Source organism: Adiantum capillus-veneris, chromosome 23 (assembly GCF_014529385.1).
Source record: "Adiantum capillus-veneris isolate H3 chromosome 23, ASM1452938v2, whole genome shotgun sequence".
Taxonomy (NCBI): Eukaryota; Viridiplantae; Streptophyta; class Polypodiopsida; order Polypodiales; family Pteridaceae; genus Adiantum; species Adiantum capillus-veneris.
In genome coordinates, this window is record NC_140953.1 from 146984402 (window position 1) to 147009646 (window position 25245).

At 45.1% G+C, this 25245-nt stretch overlaps 1 protein-coding gene across 2 annotated transcripts in view; it reads right to left on the minus strand.

The window, feature by feature from the left end:
* The window catches only part of LIP1 (lipase 1), a 36628-nt gene extending 11972 nt beyond the window's left edge, over window positions 1-24656 (minus strand). For both annotated transcript variants that reach the window (XM_086496393.1, XM_086496392.1), the window contains exons 1-3: window positions 24468-24656; window positions 2447-2557; window positions 2234-2374 (exon numbers count right to left, since the gene is read on the minus strand). In XM_086496393.1, the coding sequence (XP_086352519.1) occupies window positions 2234-2374; window positions 2447-2557; window positions 24468-24608 (393 nt within the window). In that variant the 5' untranslated portion in view covers window positions 24609-24656. The remainder of the gene's footprint in view (window positions 1-2233; window positions 2375-2446; window positions 2558-24467) is intronic.
* Between the last annotated feature and the right edge of the window lie 589 nt (window positions 24657-25245).

A 25245-nucleotide genomic window follows, 5' to 3' on the forward strand; every position in this document is an offset into this window, starting at 1 on the left:
TCAAATTGCGACGGTGTCAATCTGCTGCCTTCTTGTGTCGTTCCTGAGATTTCGCTAAAGCCTCCCGGACCTTGACAAATGCAGTGTCCAAGTCCCTCGTGTACTAGTCGGCTTCAAAAAATTTACCTTTCGTGCTAAGGAAGGGTGGAGCCTTTGGAGCACCTTCGATGATCTCAAATGGCGCCTTCCCCGTCGAAGAGTGGATCGTGTTATTGTAGGCAAATTCCACCAAGGGCAAAAAAAAATTCCATTGAGTCTTCTGATCAGAAATGTAAGACTTCAATAACTCCAATACAACTGAATTTGCAATCTCACATTGCACATCTGTTTGCGAGTGGAAAGATGATGAGAACTGCAACCGTGTCAATGTTCTCCCAAATAGCCCTCCAAAACAAACTCGTGAATCGGGGATCTCTCTTAGAGACTATCGTCTCAGGCATGCCATGTAGTTTAAAAATCTGTGCAATGAATAGTCTCGCTAAATGATCTGGCTTGATTGTTTTCTTTCCTGGAATGAAGTGAGCTTGCTTGCTAAATATGTCAATGACAGTCCAAATGCCATCATGCCCACTCTGTGTCTTCGGGAAATCAAAAATGGAATCCATTGCTATACTTCCCTAGGGGCGGGTGGGAATGGGTAAAGGCTGTAACAATCCCTGTGCCTTATACCTGTCAAACTTGACCTTCTGGCATACCAAACTGCGTACAAAGTCGTCCACATCTTTCTTGAGTCTCGGCCAAAAGAAGTAACGCTCCACACCTTTCAAGGTGGTGACACAATGCCGCGGTGACCTATACAAGATGAACAATGGCACTCAATCAAAACCTTTTCCCTCAATGGCTATGTAACGCACAACATCGTTTTCTTCATCAAGTAGCCATCCCGTATGGAATATCGCGCTACTACCTCCCCATTCTCTATTCGAGTGAAAACGTCAAAAAAATCCGGATCTGTGGCGTACTGATCAACCATGTCCTCTAAGCTTCTATGATGAATCGCAAAAATAGCCAAGACTAGCGGCTTCCGAGACAAAGCATCTGCCACCAAGTTCTTCTGTCCCTGAACATGGACAATCTAGAAGTGAAACTGTGACAAGCTGTTAGCCCACCGCATCTGCTTTTCTAAGTTGTTTCTGTGACAAGAAGTTGCGTAAACTCTGATGATCAGTGAAAACCGTGAAGCCACCACTGAGTAAGAGCATGGATCACTGTCAAAAGCTCTTTCTCATAAAACCTGTGTTGTCAATTCTGGCCTTGAAAACAATCGGCTCTCATAGGCAATGACATGGCCTTCTTGCATTAAGACCGCTCCCAGACTACGACCACAAGCATCACAATATACTTCAAATGACTTTTGCAAATCCAGCAAAGTCAATATTGGTCCAATCGTCAATTTCTCTTTCAATGTCTGAAAGGCAGTCACCTCTGTGGGTTCCCACGAGAAAGGGACTCCTTTATGTGTAAAGGAGAAACTACCTCTGCAAACTTTTGGATGAACCGCCGGTAGTAAGAACACAAACCCAAGAAAAAGATTTCAAGAGCCACCAACAAATGGATTGGTCACTATCCTCATAGAAAAGCTGAGAAAACTCCTTGTCTACTCCAGTGAAGCGCTTTGTAGTCATCTTGTGCAATTCTCTTAGTGATGTCAGTTGTTTTTTCTCTATCATCTTCATCATCCATTGCTCCCTCCGTTTTGTTTTCCCCTATCTTTGCTATCGGATGGTACTAGTTGGTGGGCGTTTGCCCAAAATCGAGCTATCGCCATTGCAGATGTTTCTTACTCCACATCACCACTGGTGGCTTTTTGTAGCTTTGGCTCTAGTCATATTTTCCAGATATTGCCTTCGAGCTTGCTTAGTAAACAGTTTTGCACCCTCAAAATTCACACTGTCTGGGCATTTTGGAGCCTTTGAAGTAATAAATATCAGGTCCATTTCATTGGAAAGAAGGGGGGAGGGAGGGAGAAAAGAAGAAAAATATTAGCGTCGTAGGAACAAACCCAAGAGACGTCAAAGATCTATCCCTGCAAGACCAATTACTCAAAAGGGATTAAAATAACCAATCTACCACATGTGTGTGTGTGTGTGTGTGTGTGTGTGTGTGTGTGAGAGAGAGAGAGAGAGAGAGCTTTGTTAACACTAACAAGAAACCAAATTCTGCTCACGAAACCGGTAGTATTCCCTTGTATCAAGAAAGAAGATATGGTAAAAGGACTAAGAAACAAACTGACCTTAGCACCCCTTGGCAAAGAGACATGGCCATGACTCCATCGTGTGCCACGCACATTACCGACCCACACATCAAAGCCTGCATCAGCAAGTATGAAGCCTAGGGACTGGTCTGGAAAATTCTCGAACCATGTATCACCACCCTACAAAACAGAAGAACAAAAGTTTCTTAGCAAGAAATCACAGTAATAATAAATCTCAACCTAGAAACTGACCTGAAATAATCCATGTTGCAAAAACACAGGTCGTCGTGACTCTATGACATTTTCCACACGCCCATGTGGGATTCTTTGTACTCCCAAGATAAAGCCATCATCTGTGGTGACCTAACGACAGGACAGACAAAATTAGCAAAACCTTAAAAGCTACAAAAATATACATTCAAAAAAAAATTCTTTCAATGCAAGTTCTTATTACGCCAAACATTGTTGATGGGTGCTAGCAACATTAGCTAGTTAGCAATCAAATTATACACTCTGTTAATAAGTTGTAATCTGACCTTCAAAGCATGAATGACCGCCAACAATTCCTTCTCCTATGTGAAATAACGTGTTTGCACGTCTGTGAGCTTGCAACTCTCAAATGCTACAGACCGCCCATTTTGGTATAGGACAGCACCAATTGCATAGTCATTGGCGTTCGTTCCGTTTCCACCACAAAGTGTTTGTTCGGATCCACAACTTGCAACATCCAGTGCAATAGTAACAAGTCATTTAATGTTTGGGAACATTGATCAAGGCTCAAGCTCATCGGTTCATCAAACAAACGCACTAACACTACGCTTTTTGCTTTGGATGCCCTTCAACAAACGAGTAAAGGGTTCGGTAATACGTATCACATGCACATAGCTGTATGTGCCACGTGGACATGCTTCGTCGACCTCTAGAGCCAATTTTCCAATTTTGAAACCCTCTTGCATAAATGGTTTGTACACGCGATTTGACAAATGTTATTACACTATGGTGGGCATCTGGCATGAAGTACATGTAGTTTTAGGCTAGAGATATCCAACAAGCCATTCCCCGCGTCAATCGGATTTCCGGGTGGGCAAATGTATGACAGTTTCACCCAAAAATCTAGCGAAAGTCAAGCTTATTGAAAAATCATTTTATGGTTTATTTTTATAACTTTGTCTTCTAGTTTTGCCCTACCTAATCCTTCAGAAGTTCTTTAGCCCAATTCTCGCCTATAAAGGGAACAGGGGAGACTAGCAATTGGATCATTTGTAGCTAGCACTTGACACTAGCAGATCAGCTCTGCTCCAAAAAGCTCCAGATCAGCCCAACTCGTGCAAACTGCAACAAATCTGCCCAGTGTTTTTTGTTTTAAGCCCATCTCCTCGTCGAAGACACCACGAATTCGCTGACACTACCTTCCCATTGCAGCCCAGAGTTATCGGCAGCCCATCAAGCCTCTCCTTGGTCATTCCCTCGCCGCATCGAGCACTCCCATTGCTGCCCATCAGTTTCTCCATCATCCAGATCTGCGTTTTCAGCCCTGCTTTACACGATAGATCTGTTGCGTTTTGCATGCCAAATCTGCATTTTTATAGCCAGCTTTCAGCCCTTCATTCCTCATTGGGAGCGCAAATCAGCCCCAGATCCTTGGTGGCCATCCGCAATCCCACATCGAGAAGGATCCAAAGGTGCATCAAATCTACCCCGAGGTACCTCATCTTGAGGAGTTCCCCATTCGAGTCAACAGAGTCTGCACTTGAGGTACTACATGTATGTGCATTCCATTTAGCAATCAATTTACATTCCATTTAGCAATCAAAAGCAAATGCCACATCGGCAATGGTGTGGGGGACCCTTGAGAGGATTGGTTGGGACCCCTTCTCTCTCTCTCTCTCTCTCTCTCTCTCTCTCTCTCTCTCTCTCTCTCTCTCTCTCTCTCTCTCTCTCTCTCTACAAAGAAAAGTAAAAGGAAGCAATCATTAACGCAGGGAATGAAGTAAAAGATTTATGGAAGTGTAAAACCTAGATCTTCACCGTTTCAATTCTGCTTCACGTGACAATACGAGCATAGTTGTTGATAAATTTCCGAAAGAAGCCCATGAAACCCAAAAAACATCTCACTTGCCTAATCGTGCGGACAATGAGCCAATCAAGCATAGCACGTATCTTTTCGGGGTCAATGCGATTGCCATCTGCCGAAATGACATGACCCAGTGTCACTTGCGCCACGTGGACACGCTTTTGCCATAGTCTAGCATCAATCTTAGCTTAGGACTGAGCCTGGCACCTTTGTGAGCCTCTAGCAGGACGTGCATGTCCAAGCCAGTCACACTTGCATACCCTTTCTTGCACAAGAACCGTCATTTCATCATGCAGGCAATTTACCGCGTAAACCACCTCTTATAAGTCATTTTATTAAAAGTGACATTTGGAATTCTTTTTGTAAGTTTGTAGGTATGTCGTCGAGTTCATCGTTGTCGACAAAGACCCTTAGTACCTCGTCCTCGACTTCATCGTCTTCGACATAGACCTCGTCGTCGACCTCCCCGTCTTCGACATAGAACCCGTAGTACCCATCGTCGACATCATCGTCTTCGACATAGTCCCCTTTAGTACCTCAATACCCAGCATCAGTAGCATCAGTACCCATTAGCATCAACATCTCAACATTTAGTCATTGTAGCAACATTGTGCAAGAATAAAGAAAGTACTTGCTCTGGCAACAAGGGGGCCCTTGAGGGTTGGGACCCGACGTCCCTGTGTCGTCTCTTTTCTCTCTCGTCTCTCACTTTCTTTCAGTTCAGTTCAGGTCAGTTCTTTCAAGTGAAGTAAAGTGTCCCTTGTGTTTGTGTGCGGAGTACTGTGTGCGTTGCACCTGACATTAGTATCAAAGCTCGTTGTGTGCTTCGGCTTCACGAACTCAAGGGAAGAACCTAAAGAAGAACCAAGAACCATCAAGAACCCAGATTGAACCCAAGAACCCAAGGAACCTCTCAATTTTTTTTTCTTGAAGAATCTTTGAGTGCCGACCATGGACTTACTACATCCCATCTTCATTGCCATGTCTTTGAAGGAAGATCGACATCGGATACACGAAAACCCAGATCTTGAGTACCAAGATCTCCTAGCCTTTTATGCGGATATGGAAGGAGTTGGAGACAGGATCCCTAACCTCTTCTGCATTCGCATTCGTATGTAGTGTGCATCCATTTCCCTCGTCATTGAACCTTTGGATAGGACTCTGGAACCAAACCTCGATCCATCAACATCGGTAATGTTTTCACCACAGTGAGTGTTCGGAGACAGCTCTTACTACAGCAGGAAGAATCAGCACTATCTAGTATAGAGCCCAGGTGCCACGTGACACATCCAACCCTATGTGTCCGTGGACAAGCTACAGCATAATCAGGTTTCAATCAGTCCAGTCAGTCTACATTACAAGTGATCTAACACTTTCTGTGAGTCTATTCGTAGACCGTGCATGCCCAGTCACTTAGTGTAGATGCATATCCTCTGGTTGCACACAGCATGATCATCAGTATTCCCTTCAGAATCCATCAGATTCAGTCAGGGGAATTTTCCAGTGCATTTAGCCTATTTTCCCTATTTTTGGTATTTTTCACTTATTATTTTTAAGTGACTTTCCAACAAAAGTAGGTAGGGCAATTTTGCTAAGTTAATATATAAGCAAACCCAAGTTAGCACTTTCTGGCAGAAGAGGCAGCAGGAGCATATGCTCAACAGGCACCTTCTCAGCAAGAACCCATCAACCTAGCGTTTTTGGACCTCCCCAGCAGTACCCCCAGATCCCTGGCGATTTCAGCCCTTGCATCATCGCCATCAACAGTTAAGCCCTAGCGTTTCCTGCTAGGCATCGCTATCACCTCCAGAACCTCAGAAATTCACTAACGCTAGCAAAGGCAATAGCGTTTTTGGTTTTCAGCCGTGAATGCAGCAGATGCATTAGCGTTTTTGGATTTCATCAACAACTACAGCAGGAAGTCAAATCAGCGTTTTGGTTTTCAGCCTTGAATGAAGCAGAACAGCAGCGTTTTACTAACGCTACAGAACAGCAAATCAGCATTTTCATTTTCAGCCTCATATGCTGCAGGTGAACCAGCGTTTTCAGCCATTAGAAACCAGCAGATTCAGCCTAACTGGTTGCAGATACACCCCATTTTCAGCCTCAAAAAACGCAGCCAAAACAGTCATTTTCAGCCACCCAAAATAGCCCAAAGATTTGCAGATTTTCAGCAGTTAGAAAAACACAGATTTCAGCCATAAAGTCGTCGTCGTCATCGGCATAGTCCCAAGTTGCATCAGTCCATTGCATCCGCATTGTACCACTTTGTGCAATCAAAAGCAGACCACTCTCACCGACGAGAGTGGGGCCTTCGGAGGAGGGTTTTACGTCTCTGGTGTCGTATCTCTCTTCTCTCTCTATCTCTCAGTCTCATTCACTTGCACGCACAGTGTCCATTCACTTTGTTTGTGATCATAGCACTCTCTCATTAAGAACGGAAGGCTCTACCTTCCATAAGAACTAAAAGGAACCCTTGAGCACAGTTCGGAGCACTCATCTTGAGCAAAGCACAAACAATCATTCCGCTGCACCTAACACCAGGCTGATACTCGGCAATTGTAGTGTCACGTGACACATCGAGCCCTATGTGTCCGTGGACAAGCTACAGCATGACCAGGGTTCCATTCAATCAAGTCAGTCTAGATTGGAAGTGATCTAGCACTTTTGTGAGTCTGTTCATGTCCTGACACTTAGATTAGATGCATATCCTCTGGTTGCACACAGCATGTTCATCAGATTTCCATCAGAACCCATCAGGAGCATTTTTACAGTGCATAGACCTATTTCCCCTATTTTTGACATTTTCACTTATTATTTTTAAGTGACTTTTGTTGGAAAGTAGGTAGGGCAAATTTACTAAGTTGTATAAGTAGAAACCTAGCGCTAGCACTTTCTGGCTGAGGAGGGTACAAGAGCATTGCTCAGCAGGCCAATTTTCAAGCAAGACAAGGACCAGCCTGGGGTTTCAGCAAAGGAAGGCCAGTGTTTTCACCACAGAACCCAGCGTTTTGCAGCCCTGCATCTAGCGTTTTCAGCCAGCCAACTCAGCGGTTTTCCAGCCCTACAATTGGCGTTTCCTGCACCAGCATTTCAACTAGTAGCTTCAGCGTTTTTGAACCAGAATCCCTAGAGTTTTTCAGCCTGAAGATCTGGCGTTTTCCACTCAGCTATACCAACGTTTGCATCAGCAAATTCAGCGGTTGAAGACCCAACAAAGAGAGCGTTTTTGGCATACAGAGACACAGTAGCAGATCAGTCCGACTTGGTACAACAATACCAGTTCGAAGCATTCAGTTTTCAGCCATAGTCTCGTCCTTGTCGTCCACCCGTCGACATCGACATAGCAAGCACTTGGATTTGCATCAACCATTGTACCAGATTGTGCAATCAATAGAAGACCACTCTCGCCATCGAGAGTGGGGCCCTTGGAGAAGGGTTTAACTTTCCGGTGTCGTATTCTCTTCTCTCTCTATACCTCAGTCTCATGCACCTTTACTCACAGTGTCCATTCACTTTGTTTGTATCCATTGCACTCTCTCATTAAGAATGGAAGGCTCTCCCTTCCATAAGTAAAAAGAAACCTTGACCACAGTTTGGAGCACTCATCTTGAGCAAAGTTCAACATTCATTCCGTTGCACCTTACATTGGTATCAGAGCTTTGGCAGTGTTCTGTATCACTCAAGGAAAGAACCACGAGAACCACAGAACTTTTTTTGTTTGTTGAGGTCGCACGAACCCAAGTTCACTTGGGCGTGTCGATTCCTAATCGTGTTTTTGAAGAGTGACAGGAAACCCAAGAAAGAAGGGCTTGTCCAGCCTCCCCCTTCTGTCTCTTTTCACTCATTGAGAGTGGACCGTGCACTTAGCAGCCGGCCAATCGACGTGAGGTGGGAAAAAGCAACCTTGGTGTGAGCGCAAGGCCGCCAAGGTGTGCGCCCGCGGAAAAGAGCAAAACTCGAGTGAAGAGAAGATCCTTCTCTAACACAGATTGCAAGCGAAAGAAGAACCTCAAGAACTCAAGAACCTCAAGACCCTCAAGAACCAAGACCCAAGTTCCTTATGAACTTAAGAACCCAAGACCACAAGAACCCAAGAGTCAAGACTTCATTGGATGGTCATCACTCGAAGCGGAATGGATACTTCACTTGTAGGTGATGAGCATGAGAGAGGCGAAGAAGAATTTTCCCCACCAAGAGGTTTTTCCGACCCTCCCCCTTCCTCATCTACGCCAAGGATTGCACTAACTCCTATGAAGGAGTTGACGCAGTTGTTTATGGACAACAAGTTCGAACGTGAAGCAAGAGAAGCATAAAGAAAGGCCTACGAAGAAAGAAGGGCAGCCATACATCGTGATTACGAAGAAAGAGTGGCAGCCATAGAGCGTAAGTACGACTTGGAAGCCAAAGAAAGTCAAGCAAAATTTGACCGCAAGAACAAAGCAAGAAAAGAAAAGAGCGACCAACACATGAAAGAATTCTTGCGACTCTTTTCTATTGTGCAGGCGCAGTTTGCACAAAATCAAGAACAGGAGACTCTCTTAGTCTCTTCTCCAAAGCATGACACACATGATTTGAATGATAATGATTTGCATGATGATAAGTACGATGATTTGAATGACAATGATAAGCACGATGATTTGGATGACAATGACAAGCATGATGATTTGCATGATGATCAAGATGTGATTTCTCACAAGCATGATGATTTGCATGAAGATGATGTGATTGTTCACAAGGATGATGTGTTAGTTGATACTTTCTCTAGTGAAGCTAACCTCATTGCAGATTTGATCAAACATAACGAACCGATCTCGGCTTTCGAGTCGAGGTCCCAAGAACCCCCTCAGGAAGAACCGATCTTGGCTCTCAAGCCTAGGTCCAAAGAACCCTCACAGGAAGTGCTATGTGTTCGAACGATTCGTCAGTACGCATTTGCCGAGTGTTTCATTCGTGATCGTTTCCTGTACTTTAGGCAACGTCTTTACATGGTCCCTTTTCCTAGGCATGACATATTGTACGTTGAGCACGTTTCACTCATGAATGAGCACGGATGTATGCGGATTATTCATGAAAAGCTGAAAAGTATGATTTCAAGGAAATCACATTCCATGTCTCTTCCTTGGCACGACACAGTTGTAGAAAGAGCACAAGAAAGTATGAGCACCAAGCATGGGCATTTCCGTTGTGAATTGCCACAGTTGATTGATTCAGATCAAAAGAGAAAGATTCGATCTCATCGTTTGCGTGTGTGTGGTGAACGGTTTGGCACTCCATCTATTTGTTCATCGACATTGCATGCATAGTCTTTTAGAAAGACGAGATTTTTTCCAGTCACCTTACATGGAATAGGTATGTTCATGTTTTTGTATTGGAAGTGGTTTCAGGAATTTTCAGCCATGGAGATTCTTGAAGAAGGAAGAAGCATGACTCTAGACGAAGTTGAAGCATTGAAGGAGCCACAACAGACTTTGTCGCTTTCGGCGCGCCCAAAGAAGCAAGCGTTGCAGACCTTTATGAAGTTCAAGTATCGCATGACCCACGCATCGGAGTGGACCGGCGAAGAGTCCTTTCCAAGATTCCGGATGTTATTGGCGATCTCCCTCGACGCCATATAGTTCGGTACCAATACCTCACTTTGAAAAGGAGGGGATGTCACGTGACACATCCAACCCTATGTGTCTGTGGACAAGCTACAGCATGACCAGGGTTCAGTTCAGTCAAGTCAGTCTAGATTAGGAAGTGATCTAGCAGTTTTGTGAGCCTGTTCGCAGACCGTGCATGTCTAGACACTTAGATTAGATGCATATCCTCTGGTTGCACACAGCATGATCATCAGATTTACATCAGAACCCATCAAGAGCATTTTTACAATGCATAGACCTATTTTCCCTATTTTTGACATTTCACTTATTATTTTTAAGTGACTTTTGTTGGAAAGTAGGTAGGGCAAATTTATTAAGTTGTATAAGTAGAAACCTAGCGTTAGCACTTTCTGGCAGAGGAGGCAACAGGAGCATTGCTCAGCACGCCAATTCTCAAGCAAGACAAGGACCCCCGTCAGCCTGGCGTTTCAGCAAAGGAAGGCCAGCGTTTTCACCACAAAACCCAGCGTTTTGCAGCCCTACATCTAGCGGTTTTCCAGCCCTACAATTGGCGTTTCCTACACCAGCATTTCAGCCAGTAGCTTCAGCGTTTTTGAACCAGAACCCCTAGCGTTTTTCAGCCTGAAGATCTGGCGTTTTCCACTCAGCTATACCAGCGTTTGCATCAGCAAATTCAGTGGTTGAAGACCCAGCAAAGACAGCGTTTTTGGAATACAAAGACACAATAGCAGATCGGCCCAACTTAGTACAACAGTACCGGTTCGAAGCATTCAGTTTTCAGCCATAGTCTCGTCCTTGTCTTCCACCCATCGACATCGACATAGCAAGCATTTAGTTTTGCATCAGCCATTGTACCAGATTGTGCAATCAATAGTAGACCACTCTCGCCATCAAGAGTGGGGCCCGTGGAGGAGGGTTTGACAACTTTCCGATGCCGTATTCTCTTCTCTCTCTATCTCTCAGTCTCATGCACCTTCACTCACAGTGTCCATTCACTTTGTTTGTATCCATTGCACTCTCTCATTAAGAATGAAAGGCTCTCCCTGCCATAAGTCAAAAGAAACCTTGAGCACAGTTCGGAGCACTCATCTTGAGCAAAGTTCAACATTCATTCCGCTGCACCTTACACGTAGTAAGGCTGGACAGTGACCCTTACATGATGTTTGCATCGCCAACAGTATCCATAGCACCCGCAGTACCATTAGTCCCTGGTTTCGGAGGAATCTGCATTGGTTTGTGTATCCACAGCATCAGAAGTACAGACAGAAGTTCGGCAACTGTGCCTCACTTTTAACAGGGGGGATGTTACGTGCGCACTTCACTTGCGTCATAGTCTAGCGTCAATCTTAGCTTAGGACTGAGCCTGGCACCTTTGTGATTCTCTAGCAGGACGTGCATGTCCAGGCCAGTCACACTTGCATACCCTTTCTTACACAAGAACGGTCATTTCATCATGCAAGTATTTTACCGCGTGAACCACCTCTTATAAGTCATTTTATTAAAAGTGACTTTTGGAATTCTTTTTATAAGTTTGTTGAAAAAGTAGGTAGGGCAAATTGCTAAAGATCTATAAAAGGAACCCATTGGGCACTCAACAGAAGCAGAAGAAGCGGGGACACAAAAAGGGCAGGCACCGCAGTAGACCGGCAAGCACCCTCAGGCTCCCAACGTTTTCTCAACAGTTCAACGTTTTCAGCCCACAGCCACTAGCATTTTAGTTTTCAACCCTTAGCTTCGCCGGACTGCAACCCCCCGTTGCAGTTCCTCGCCGCATTGACCAACCAACAGTGGATCAACCTAGCGTTTTTCAATTTTCAACCAAGACAGCCAACGTTTTGCAATTCCAGCCCAGATCAACCTTTGCATGACTCGGCGGTTGCAGATGAACCCCGCGGGCCGCAGTACCGCCACAGTAGCAAATCCATAGCAGAGCATCTAGCGTTTTCACTTTTCAGCCTTGACGTCGTCGTCGTCGACCCCATCGTTGTCATTGACATCGTCATCATCATCGAAGATCCCTATCTTGACAACGACACCTTCGTCGTTGTCATCGGAGTCCCAGACTTGACGACGACACCATCGTCGTCATCGTCACAATCACCATCATCGTCGTCGTCGATATAGACGAGCAGTACCAGTCGTTGACATCATCATCTTCAACATAGACCCCGTCGACCCCATTTTTGTCATCGACATCGTCATCGTCATCGCAGATCCCTATCTTGACAACGACACCTACGTCATCGTCATCACAATCCCGCACTTGACGACGACACCATCATCGTCATCATCACAGTCACCATCGTCGTCGTCGTTGACATAGACGAGCAGTACCAGTCGTTGACATCATCATCTTCGACATAGACCCCGTCGTCGACATCATCGTCTTCGGCACACCACCGTCGTCGATATCACCCTCTTCGACACGATACCGTCGTCGACTTCATCATCGTCGACAAAGACCCTTAGTACCTCGTCATCCACAAAGAGCCTTAGTACCTTGTCGTCGACTTCATCGTCTTCGAGCTCCCCGTCTTCGACATAGAACCCGTAGTACCCGTCACAGACATCATCATCTTCGACATAGTCCCCTTCAATACCTCGGTATCCAGCATCAATAGTATCAATACCCATTAGCATCAACATCTCAACATTTAGTCATTGTAGCAACATTGTGCAAGAATAAAGAAAGTACTTGCTCTGGCAACAGAGCAAGGGGGCCCTTGAGGATTGGGACCCGACATCCCTGTGTCGTCTCTTTTCTCTCTCGTCTCTCACTTTCTTTCAGTTCAATTCAGGTCAGTTCTTTCAAGTGAAGTAAAGTGCCCCTTGTGTTCGTGGGCGGAGTACTAGATCCGAGCAAATCCTTATTCTCTTCCACTGCACCTGACATTGGTATCAGAGCTCTGTGTGCGTTGCACCTGACACCTAAATACAATAATTCTAAAAAATTCGCACTTAGTTTGTTTCACATGACAAGACAAAGGTGTTGCAAATGCACCTTGAGTGCTTTATTGTAAATTAAGATATCGTCGAGGAACACAACCACCCACTTTCCCAGATATGGACAAAAGAGATCATTCATCATCTGTCGGAAAGTGGCAAAAGCATTGGTTAAACCCAAAGAGTAAAATCAAAAACTGGTAATATCCATACCGTGTACGAAACGCGGACTTCGGAACACCATGTGGATATATCCATATCTAATGGTATCCACAATGTAGATCGATCTTAGTGAAATAACGAGCGTCCAAGAGTCGATCCATAAGATCGTCCATGCGAGGAAACAAATACTTATTCTTGACAATGGCCTTATTGAGACCTTTGTAATCTACGAATAAGCGCATCCATCCGTCCTTTTTGGCGAGAAGAACCAGAGTGTCCCACAGAGACTGACTAGGTTCAATAAACCTTTGGCAAGATAGGCTTGAAGTTGCCTAGCTATCTCGTCCTCCTCTTTCATGCTAACCTATAAGGTTGCCGAGAGACGAGATGGCTACCGAGCAAAAGCTCTATCTTATGACCAAGATCACGTCCCTAAGACGATGGAAGCCCGTCAAGAAAATCCATAAATCCGACGGAAGTACGTCTGCAAATTCAGCCAAAACGGAATCCAAATAAAGCTTAATAGTTACATCATGATCACACGAAGACTCAGAAGTTTTTAATGCATAAACAACACTCTTTGAAAGAAGAGAATGACAATGAGATGGAAGATTAACAATAGAATTTTTAATCCAACAAACTGCAAGTTCTACACCGAGATCATGAGACAACGCATTGAATTCATTAGCTGAAAGCAAATTTACATCATAATGGACGGATCCCTTGACCACATGCTACACACCATCAAGCTCAAAGAAAACTGTATGCGATGCATAATCGATAGACAAAGAAGCTATCTTATTGTAAAACCATGCATGTCTAAGATAGCATCTACATGTTCAAGGCCCATGATGCGGAAGTCCAAGACTGCATGGTAATGTTGGATTCGATCCTTAGACTACAAAGCAGAAAGTCATCGAGACCAAATAGAATCTTCAAGACGAGATACAACACTCACCGTTCCATTAAGAAGCACAAGGTAAGACTTGTGGCTAAGGGCAACACCATCCATAGCAACCAAGCATGGGAAAGGAAGCATAGTACATTGAAGTATAATACGTGTATTAAATGTCTTTTTCAACAAGCAACCTGATTTTTTTATGTCGTATAATTTTCTTGCATAGCCCTAGACATAAGTTAGGTACGATATATGTACCATGAACTGTATGACATGACATAAACATTCATAGACACATTCAATTAGGGGTTTCACTTACAAAAGTATCAAATTCAAGACTTACAGTTAGTACTTAACTTCCAAGAGACATGAGTCGGCAAAACAATTAAAAAACCTCCTGCCATCAACTAAAAATAACAAGAGCTCGCTTTTATATCAGTATAGGTTGTCCAACATGTTTGCTCCTACTGCTCGCATGACTACCATTCGGATAGTGATCTCTTTAGCAACCCACCATAAGCAGCCTATATATCAAATGGATGTAAAGAGTTTGTCACTCAACCGCACTCTCCACAGAGGTTTATTTGGAGCAATCGCCTGGCTTCAGAGTTGTAGGCAAACTTCAAAGAGGATCATGTGTATCGATTGCACAAGGCACTGTGCAACCTCAAGCAGGCCCCAAGTACCCAAGGATTGACGATTTATTCACACGTTTAGGGCTACAACGTACTCCTGGAGATTCAAACAACTATGTTGCTTCCCACAAACAACATTTGACATTATCATCATGTGTTAATGACCTCATCTTTGCATGTTCATGGTTTGACAAGATTTGAAACATGATGCAAACACCTGAGTCGAATTTTAAGATAACGACTCTTGGACTTCCACACTTCTTGTCACCAGCCTGTGACTACTATCTATCCTTTTTGTTGATTTCTTTCTTATTATTTATTTACTTTCACTTTTTGGAAGCACCCCTCGGGAAATCTAATTGCCCTGCATTGCATAGCTAGTGTGGAACTGTTCAGAGGGAGTCTAGGCCTAAGGGCAAGAGAGCACTAAGGTTGGACGAGGACTATGGTTAGCCAAGTGGGGTCATTGACTAGCCAAAGTGGAATCCTTTGCTACAGAGGCTACATTTCAGTTCTGGATGTGGCCGCAGTGTACAAAGAGGGTCGGATGACCTAGAAAGATACAATGGCAGCATCTCCTAAAATTTAGGGAACTGCTATTTTTGCACCTGAAAATGTGTTGGCGTCATTACCTCCGGAATGACAAGGGGAACATTTTCTTACTCTGCCGTGAAGTCAACTGGGCAACCGGTTGGGAGATTTTTAGGCGGCAACCCCAAAACGAGAAAATGCTTGTAAATGTGTCAAGTGCCACATTCTGGTGCAGTTTCCAATGCAAGAAGGAGTTGGCGCTGAATTTGAAGGGAAGAAGGGCTCATTTGCTGATTTTGTCACAGGTTAAGAGCTATGGAGTGCTTGCTTTCCCTCTTATGCACAGTGCGGTGCCAGGAGTGATGCCCTGCACGCTACGCACTGCCCTCTCTCTCCCCTTTGGCAGTATGTTATGCCCCACTAGTGGGCTCTTCATTTGACCAATGTACAGTTGTGTGGGTTCATGCGCGATTGCCGAGGCAAGAGCCTCTTGCACAGGTACTGGATTAGCTAGCGCCTAAACCCCCCGCAGGTACAGGTGAATTCGGAGAGGTTTCACGCCAGAAATCTCATCCGATTCAAAGGGCAAATGGCCCTATAGGTGCGGGAGCTCGAGGACTTGCTACGGATGCGATCGGCACGCGAAACGGAGCCCGAAACAGTAAATTACAGCCTGCTGTGTATTTTTGCAGGTTTAGGGTTTTGGCCCTAAACGGACCCTAATACCCCCAAGAGGTTCGGGGACGCAAGGGGACTGCTATACAGGTGTTCTGGCGCATTTTCAGGGCTGAAAACAGAGAATTCAGCGTGCTGCAGATTCTCGCCAGGTTTTGCAAAGTGCCCGTATGCGTCGGGAAAGTCATTTAATGCGTGGGAGTACTGACCGTGAAGGGTTCTAGTACAGTTATGCTGTCGAAATCAGGCCAGAACCATCAAAATTCAGCCAAGGTGGTGCGGGGCAGCTTGGAAAGAACCTCAGCGTTTTATTCCCTCTTTTGAACAATAAAGAAATACCGAAAGGGGCGCCTAAGTTAGGGGCCAATCTGGTGTCGGTCTTCTCATACAGGTGCATTCTAGCATCTGTATCCCATTCCCCTCTCTTGTGTCATTATAGCACAGGTATAATAGACGACTAGTGATGGGTGAAAGCTAAATCAAGGTTTGAAGTAAAGTCTACCGCCCTTTTTGGATTGAACAGGCCGGTTACATAGTTCCATCGCCGAGATTAAATCACTTTTTCCCATAGAAGTGATCCTTGGTCAGATTGGGCTTGAAGACACAGGGGATCATAGACCAGACATAGGGAATTGTAATTATGGCTGACAGACCAGATGATGTGACTGAAGAGGTTTCCTCTTCACAGGGTCAACAGACACATGAAGTGGGCGAGTCATCAAGACCACCACAGACGGATGATGAGATATTCAGGACCCAGTTGGCTACTGCTGTCACTATGTTCACACAAGTAATGCAGAACCCGAGGTTTTTAGCTTTTCTGCAACCTCCTGTTCAATCGCAGCAAGTTGGGTCACTGGATCATACTCAAAAGCCTGTTAAGGCTCAAGCACAGGTGATTCATACTGCAGAGTCAATGGAAACACCTGTACACTTGACGGAGAATATGCAGTCTCCACAACCAGTGCTTAAGGTGCAAGAACAGGTGGCTGAAATGCCAGTCTTTCAAGCTGTACCAATTCAGCCCACCACCTTTCAGCAGCCTATAGCTGGTTCTAATGGGCAGGGAAGCAACTTACAAGCTATGCAACCTTGTCATGGGTATGCAACCAGGGTTTCAAAGCACTCAGGGCCAATTTGGGATGCCACAGGCAAATTTTGGTATGACTGGAATTACAAATCAGCAGCCAAATATGGCATTTCCAGGTCCAGTTAATAGCGGCCAAGGAACACAGATGAACCCTAACAGTGTTCCTATGTTTCAGTCACTTCCATATGACAATTTAACGCCGCTAGAGAAGCCAACTCCGTATAAAGAAGGTGGCAAGGTGTGTCATTCACGACCTTTACAGGGTTTGATGACAGGAAGAAGGCTCTCTCATTCCTCCAGCAGTTTGACAAGGCCTATGCAGGGGGAAACTTTACAGAGGCTTCAAAGGTCCGCAAGGCAGCCACTTTCTTGACAGGGAATGCGGGACAATGGTGGACAACTTTATTGCTTCAAGGGCAAGCTCCGTCCACATGGATTTACTTCAAGCAGATTTTTGCAGCAGCATGGTTATTTGATGACTTTGAAGCAGATGTCATGACACAATGGCACCAGCTTAATGCTGCCACTTGCAGAAATCTGGATGATTACAATCGGAAGTTTTGGAAAGCTCTACTTCCAGTAACTTCCTATAGGTTTGTGCCATTGACAGAACAGATTGAAAAATACTGTTGTGGCCTACCTAAAGGATTGAGAAAGTACTGTACGAAGACAAAAGTCACTACTTTGACACAGCTCATCGAGGTAGCAAACACTGGCAATGGTTTGCTCAAGGGAGAAGATTGTGAATTTAACACTGGCGTCAAGGCAGGATCAGGCAAGAAAAATTCAGCCAAGAAGTACGTTCCTAATGAGGCTCCTAAAGGGACTCAGGAGTCAGCCAATGCAGGGAAAGATAAAGCTACGGCTGAATCAGAAAGGGGACCAACAAAGAAATGGAAAAGACGTTTTCCTCGTAAATCGGAAGAGCAAAAGAAGGTCCTGAGGACAGAGAACAAATGCTTTATATGTGAGCAACCTGGCCACATTGCTTACAATTGTCCTACAAAGAAAAGGCCAGCTGATTCTGATGACAAGGAAGACAAGAAAGGAAAGAAGCCCATGGCTGGTCTAGTGCCCGATATGGTGGGCGATAAGCCAAATTCAGATGCAAGTGAGCTTTGCAAAGCATGGGGAAAGGTCAAGGATCAAACAGTGCTTATCTTCTTTGATCCAGGGGCCAAAGCCAACTTTATTTCCCCAGAATTGGCTTCAAAGTTGGGAATTAGACTTGAGGAGATGGGGTATACAGCAGAGGTAGGTTTGACATGCCCTGGCCATACAGAGGCTGTGACACCCATCATCGGAAAGTTGCGTCTACATATCCAGTCCTATGTAGATGCTGAAGAATTTTACATCATGCCACTGGACGGATGTGATGTGTTGTTAGGTATTCCTTGGTTGTTTCGTGTACAGGGAATCCTGGATGCCTACAACAAAAAGATCACTGTACAGAGCAGGGGAAAGACTCACATTCTGGATGTAAAGCTTAAAGGGGAGTCTATTCCCACTATATCAGCTTCTGCTATTACTTCTGTAATGAAAAAGCATCTTTCTGCGTACTTGGTTTTTGCACGTGAAGTGTCAGATTGTGATGAATCAAATTTATCTATGCTAGATAAAGAAAGGTCAATGTTTTTACAACAGTATAGTGACTGTTTTTCCGATTCATTACCGTCTCAATTACCGCCAGAGAGACCCGAGGACCATGCGATAGATTTGGTGCCAGGCAGTAGCCCACCAAATAAGCCTCCGTACAGGGTTAGTGCGGCTCAGCAGAAAGAGATAATGGGCCAAGTACAGGAGCTGTTAGAAAAGGGGCTGATTCAGCCCAGTTCATCTCCATTCTGTTCTCCAGTGTTGTTGGTACAGAAAAAGGATGGCTCGTGGCGTATATGCATCGACTACCGTGCACTGAACAAGAATACCATCAAGAATAGGTTCCCTATACCTAGAATTGATGATATTCTAGACAAATTAGAAGGAGCAGCTATGTTTAGCAAGATAGATCTAAAGAGTGGGTACCATCAGATCCGCATTAGATCAGAGGATGTGCACAAGACTGCTTTTAGAACAACGTTTGGCCTTTACGAATTTTTAGTGATGCCCTTTGGTCTTACAAATACTCCTGCTACGTTCAATAGGATGATGGACAGAATTTTCCGTCCACATCAACAGTTTGTTGGTACATTCTTTGATGACATGATAGTCTACTCTAAGAATGAAGAGGAGCATAGGCATCACTTGGCCATTGTGTTCAAGGAGCTACGCAGTCATAGGTTGCTCGTCAATGCAAAGAAAAGTGAATTTTTTCTGGAAGAGATTCACTTTCTGGGACACATTGTCTCAAAGGATGGTGTCAAAATGGATCCTGCAAAAGTTGAAGCGATCAAGTCATGGCCAAATTTGAAGACGGTGCATGATGTCCGAAGTTTCTTGGGACTATGCTCCTATTACAGAAGGTTTATCCGAAATTTCGCTGAAATTGCTTCACCTTTACATGCTCTTCAAAAGAAGGCAGTCACCTTTAGATGGACACAGAAAGAGATTTCAGCTTTCAATCTCTTAAAGGAAAAGATGACTTCAGATCCAGTCATTGTGTTGCCAGATCTTAGGAAGCCATTTGTGGTCCAGGGTGACGCCTGCGGTAGTAGCATTGGTGCAGTGCTAATGCAAGATGGCAGGGTAGTAGCCTATGAGAGCAGAATTTTGCAAGGGCCAGAAATGACCATGCAGGTCTATGAGAAAGAGTTACTGGCTGTGATTCATGCGCTCTTAAGTTGGAAACACTATCTGCTGGGAGCAGATTTCGTTGTCCAAACGGACCATCAGACCTTGCGATACTTCTTAACACAGACAAAGTTATCTGAGAAGCATATGCGATGGGCAAATATCTTGTCTATGTTCCATTTTCAGATTGTGCATGTGGAAGGCAAGAAGAACGTTGTGGCTGATGCCTTGTCAAGGAAGCCACAAATTTCAGCTGTGTCAATTCCTTATCATCATGCACTTGATGATATGAGGGAACAGTATGAAAATGATGAAGATTTTGCAAGGGTCTTCGAGCAGCTAATGGATGGACAACGTCATGAACACTATCTTCTCAAAGATGGGTTCATGATGATGCATGGCAGATTGTGTGTCACAAAGCCATTACGACGCAAAGTTATGGAAGAGAGTCATGTCCCACCGTATGCAGGGCATCGTGGTATCGATGCTACAGTTAAAGCGGTTGAGACATTCTTCTACTGGCCTACATTGAGAAGAGATGTGGATGCCTTTGTGCGAGAATGCCTAATATGCCAAAAGGTCAAGTTTGACAGGCAAAAGACACCAGGGCTATTGCAACCACTACCTATTCCAGATAAACCATGGAAAAGTATTGCTATGGATTTTATCTTTGATCTTCCGAGAACGCAGACAGGAAACGATGGCATTTGGACCATTATTTGCAGATTTAGCAAACAGGCTCATTTTATTCCTGTCAGGAAGAAGATAAAGCCAGATCAGATGGCACGCTTGTTTATGAGCAATATTTTCAAGTATCATGGCATGCCACAGTCGATTATTAGCGACCATGATCCACGCATGACAAGTTTGTTCTGGAGAGGCTTGTTTGAGAATATGGGCACAACGCTCAAATTCTCTTCGTCATTTCATCCTCAACAGATGGGCAGTCAGAAGAGGCAAATTCTACTGTCCTAGATCTGCTGAAGTGTTATGTGTCAGAGCATAAAGGAAAGTGGGAGCAGTATTTGCCATTGGTGGAGTATGCATACAATAATACAGTGCATTCATCAACTGGCAAGGCACCTTTCGAGATAGTTGAAGGTGGCAAGAGAGTTCCTCCCATACTGCATACAAAGGATAAGATATTTGAAGCAGATAAGTATGTTCAGGACATGGATGAAATGTATAAGAAGGTCAAAGTGGCCTTAGAAAGGACTCAGGCAAAGCAAAAGAAAGCAGCTGATCGTCACCGTCGTGAAGTGGTATTTTCACTTGGTGATTGGGTGCTTCTACGCTTTGAAAAGGCAAGGTTAAAGAAGATGAGGGGCAAGGAAAGATTGTTTCCAAAGCTCAGCATGCGTTACCATGGGCCTTTTCAAGTATGCGACATAATCAGTGATGTTGCATATAGGCTGAAATTGCCTGACAGTTGGAAGATTCACAATGCGTTTCATGTGAGTCTTCTCAGACCCTATGTGGGTGATGTGCCAGAGGATATGCCAGCTGAAGATCAGCCGGAAGTCGAGGAACTTGACGAGATCTTGGTCCCGGAACAGGTTTTGGCACACAAAGAAAGGAAAGTGAAAGGCAAGGTTGCTAGGCGGTACTTGGTAAAGTTCAGAAACTATCCACCAATGGATGCTAAGTGGATGGAAGAAGGTGAACTTGCAGAGTCACCAACTGTGTTATCGCTTTACCTGGAAGCCTTCGATTTGCAACCTACCCTGACCCCATGAGTTTCAAAGCTACATGGATTGTCAATGTGACAATGGCTTTTGAAACAAATGATGTACATGGTATTTAAAGTGAGCTCAAATGAAATACCTGTTACATGAATGTTAGAGCTGTACAGATTGTCAGTTTGGCAATTGCTCTTATGGAATGTCCAAAAGTGTGCTTAGTGCTATAGAAGTGAGTATTTCTTGTCACTTTGTCAAGGATACAGTAATTGCTTCTATTAAAGGGTACATGTGTGACTGCATTCTTAAACTGTTGGTTTGGTATGCTCGAAAGTGTTACGAATCCAACGTGTACTATAAGACAGTGGCAAAATGTGTGACGACCATTTTGTCATTGGAAAGTTATTGACTCAAAGCAATGGCAGAGTGCCAGCTACCACTATGTCATTAGAACAGGGTTCACACGCAGGCAATACATGAGTCGACGAGGTGTTGAATACACCAGGGTTGACAACGAGCATGTATGTGTGATATATGTGTCGACAGGTGTTGAATACATCAGTGTTGACTATGAGCATGTACGACATAGATGCAAACGAGGACGTTTGAGATTTCAAGAGGGGCGTATGTCACCAGCGTGTGACTACTATCTATCCTTTTTGTTGATTTCTTTCTTATTATTTATTTACTTTCACTTTTTGGAAGCACCCCTCGGGAAATCTAACTGCCCTGCATTGCATAGCTAGTGTGGAACTGTTCAGAGGGAGTCTAGGCCTAAGGGCAAGAGAGCACTAAGGTTGGACGAGGACTATGGTTAGCCAAGTGGGGTCATTGACTAGCCAAAGTGGAATCCTTTGCTACAGAGGCTACATTTCAGTTCTGGAAGTGGCCGCAGTGTACAAAGAGGGTCGGATGACCTAGAAAGATACAATGGTAGCATCTCCTAAAATTTAGGGAACTGCTATTTTGGGACCTGAAAATGTGTTGGCGTCATTACCTTCGGAATGACAAGGGGAACATTTTCTTACTCTGCCGTGAAGTCAACTGGGCAACCGGTTGGGAGATTTTTAGGCGGCAACCCCAAAACGAGAAAATGCTTGTAAATGTGTCAAGTGCCACATTCTGGTGCAGTTTCCAATGCAAGAAGGAGTTGGCGCTGAATTTAAAGGGAAGAAGGGCTCATTTGCTGATTTTGTCACAGGTTAAGAGCTATGGAGTGCTTGCTTTCCCTCTTATGCATAGTGCGGTGCCAGGAGTGATGCCCTGCACGCTACGCACTGCCCTCTCTCTCCCCTTTGGCAGTATGTTATGCCCCACTAGTGGGCTCTTCATTTGACCAATGTACAGTTGTGTGGGTTCATGCGCGATTGCCGAGGCAAGAGCCTCTTGCACAGGTACTGGATTAGCTAGCGGCTAATCCCCCCGCAGGTACAGGTGAATTCGGAGAGGTTTCACGCCAGAAATCTCGTCCGATTCAAAGGGCAAGTGGCCCTACAGGTGCGGGAGCTCGAGGACTTGCTACGGATGCGACCGGCACGCGAAACGGAGCCCGAAACAGTAAATTACAGCCTACTGTGTATTTTTGCAGGTTTAGGGTTTTGGCCCTAAACGGACCCTAATACCCCCAGGAGGTTCGGGGACGCAAGGGGACCGCTGTACAGGTGTTCTGGCGCATTTTCAGGGCTGAAAACAGAGAATTCAGCGTGCTGCAGATTCTCGCCAGGTTTTGCAAAGTGCCCGTATGCATCGGGAAAGTCATTTAATGCGTGGGAGTACTGACCGTGAAGGGTTCTAGTACAGTTATGTTGTCGAAATCAGGCCAGAACCAACAAAATTCAGCCAAGGTGGTGCGGGGCAGCTTGGAAAGAACCTCAGCGTTTTATTCCCTCTTTTGAACAATAAAGAAATACCGAAAGGGGCGCCTAAGTTAGGGGCCAATCTGGTGTCGGTCTTCTCATACAGGTGCATTCTAGCATCTGTATCCCATTCCCCTCTCTTGTGTCATTATAGCACAGGTATAATAGACGACTAGTAATGGGTGAAAGCTAAATCAAGGTTTGAAGTAAAGTCTACCGCCCTTTTCGGATTGAACAGGCCGGTTACACTTCTTGTTCGGTTTTGAGATCTATCAAACTACACAAGGCATTTTCTTCTCTTAGCGAAAGTATTCTAGGACATCCTCGACAAATTCAAGATGAGCCATATAGAATTATTAACACTCCTCTTGACCGCAGAAAGAATGTATCTTTGTATGATTCCATACCCCTCGTTGATCAATCACTGTCTCACAATTTGTGCATTGTCTTGTATGGTAGAAGTACTCTCGCTCAAACATTGCCTACTCAATTTCATTCTTGAGTTCATTTCTACCAAGCCTCGATAGCGACATCGGCAATGTGTTGTCAGCTCAACGTACTTTGCAGTACATCTTTGGCACCTTGGAGTATGGTATATTCCAAAAATTGCAGATTGTGAGGTTGGTGTGGCTCAAACTCTCTCTCTCTCTCTCTCTCTCTCTCTCTCTCTCTCTCCATGCATGCAAAAATACAAGGCTTCACGCTTCAATATTACCAAAGATGCTCTACCAGTTTAAAAAATGGCCGTGGCTCTCTCTTACTCTCTCTCTCCCCTTCATATAATTACATGACCAGATCGAGGTGATGAAGCAAACAAGATCAATACTACAAGGGACCACGCTATGGATGGCAGATGGGCTCACACCCACACAACTCACACAATTGCAGAACAAGAAACAAGAACTTGCCAAACTATAGGAAGCCTGAAAACAAAGCAAAGGGGCATGAGGTAGAGCAACAACAAAAGAACTCCAAGAAAGGAACAAAGAAGGATACAGAACATTAGTTAGGTGCACCACTACGTAATATGTAGTAGCTCATCCTCATGGAGAGCATTTTCTATGTGGAGCAGTTTTATCTTTCCCCCCCTTATTTCATGTCATCCCAAAGTGGAATAAACTGACAATGATAATATCCACTTTGACCTATAGGCCAACTTCTGCCTCAAGAGGATATTAATATGATTGAGCACATTAACGTAATCTCTCTCTCTCTCTCTCTCTCTCTCTCTCTCTCTCTCTCTCTCTCTCTCTCAGAGAGCACATACAAAACCAAAATGTTACCACTAAGCTTAACGTGGAGAGTCTCACTCAGACATTCAGCACACAAACACCAAAATGTTCGCACTAAAGTTTAACGGCGGGGGGCGGGGGGGAGAGAGAGAGAGAGAGAGAGACCGTATATTCTAGGCAGGGGTAACCCCAAGGATGAAGAATTGCAGAGCAAAGACCATCGTAGCTACGTGCGAGGCCGAAGGTTCTCAAAAAGCAAAACCCCACTACAAGCAAGCACACGCAGAAGAGCCGAAACTTCTTCATCTACAACTTCGTCGTCAAACAAATTCCAAAGGCAAGGGCTCTATTAAAAGCGGCGTCGTACATAGGCCTAAATATGCCAGGTCTTGTGGAGAAAATTAAGCATCTAAGGGGGCCTCCCGAGGGGCATGAGCCCATTACCTTTCGGAGGGTCTATAAGGGGTATGAGCCTCCCGAGAACGGCCACGGGAGGGGACCCCCCATCTAGACACGCTAGCCTCACTCCACGCACTCGCGCACCGTGGGGACTCCACGCAAGGTTCCCCGGGGCACGCTATGACCCTCCGTGAGTGCGGCGGAGCCTGAGGCTACGTGGGGCTAGGGACCCAGAACGTAAGACCCGCGAAACGCAAACGGCCGTCGACCCATGGAACGCAACCACGCCCGAGTCGGCCCCGTCCGAGCCGGGCCCTCGTGAAGGCAACTCGACCCGAGCCGGGCCCTCCTGAGTCGGTGTTGTCTGCGCCAGGACCCCTTGAAGCAACACCTCGACCCGAGCCGGTCCCGTCCGAGCCGGGCCCTCCTGAGCCGGTGCCGTCCGCGCCAGGACCCCTTGAAGAAACACCCCGACCTGAGCCGGTCCCGTCCGAGCCAGGCCCAAGAAGACCCCTCCCCGACGCGCCCAGATTCTGGGGCGTCA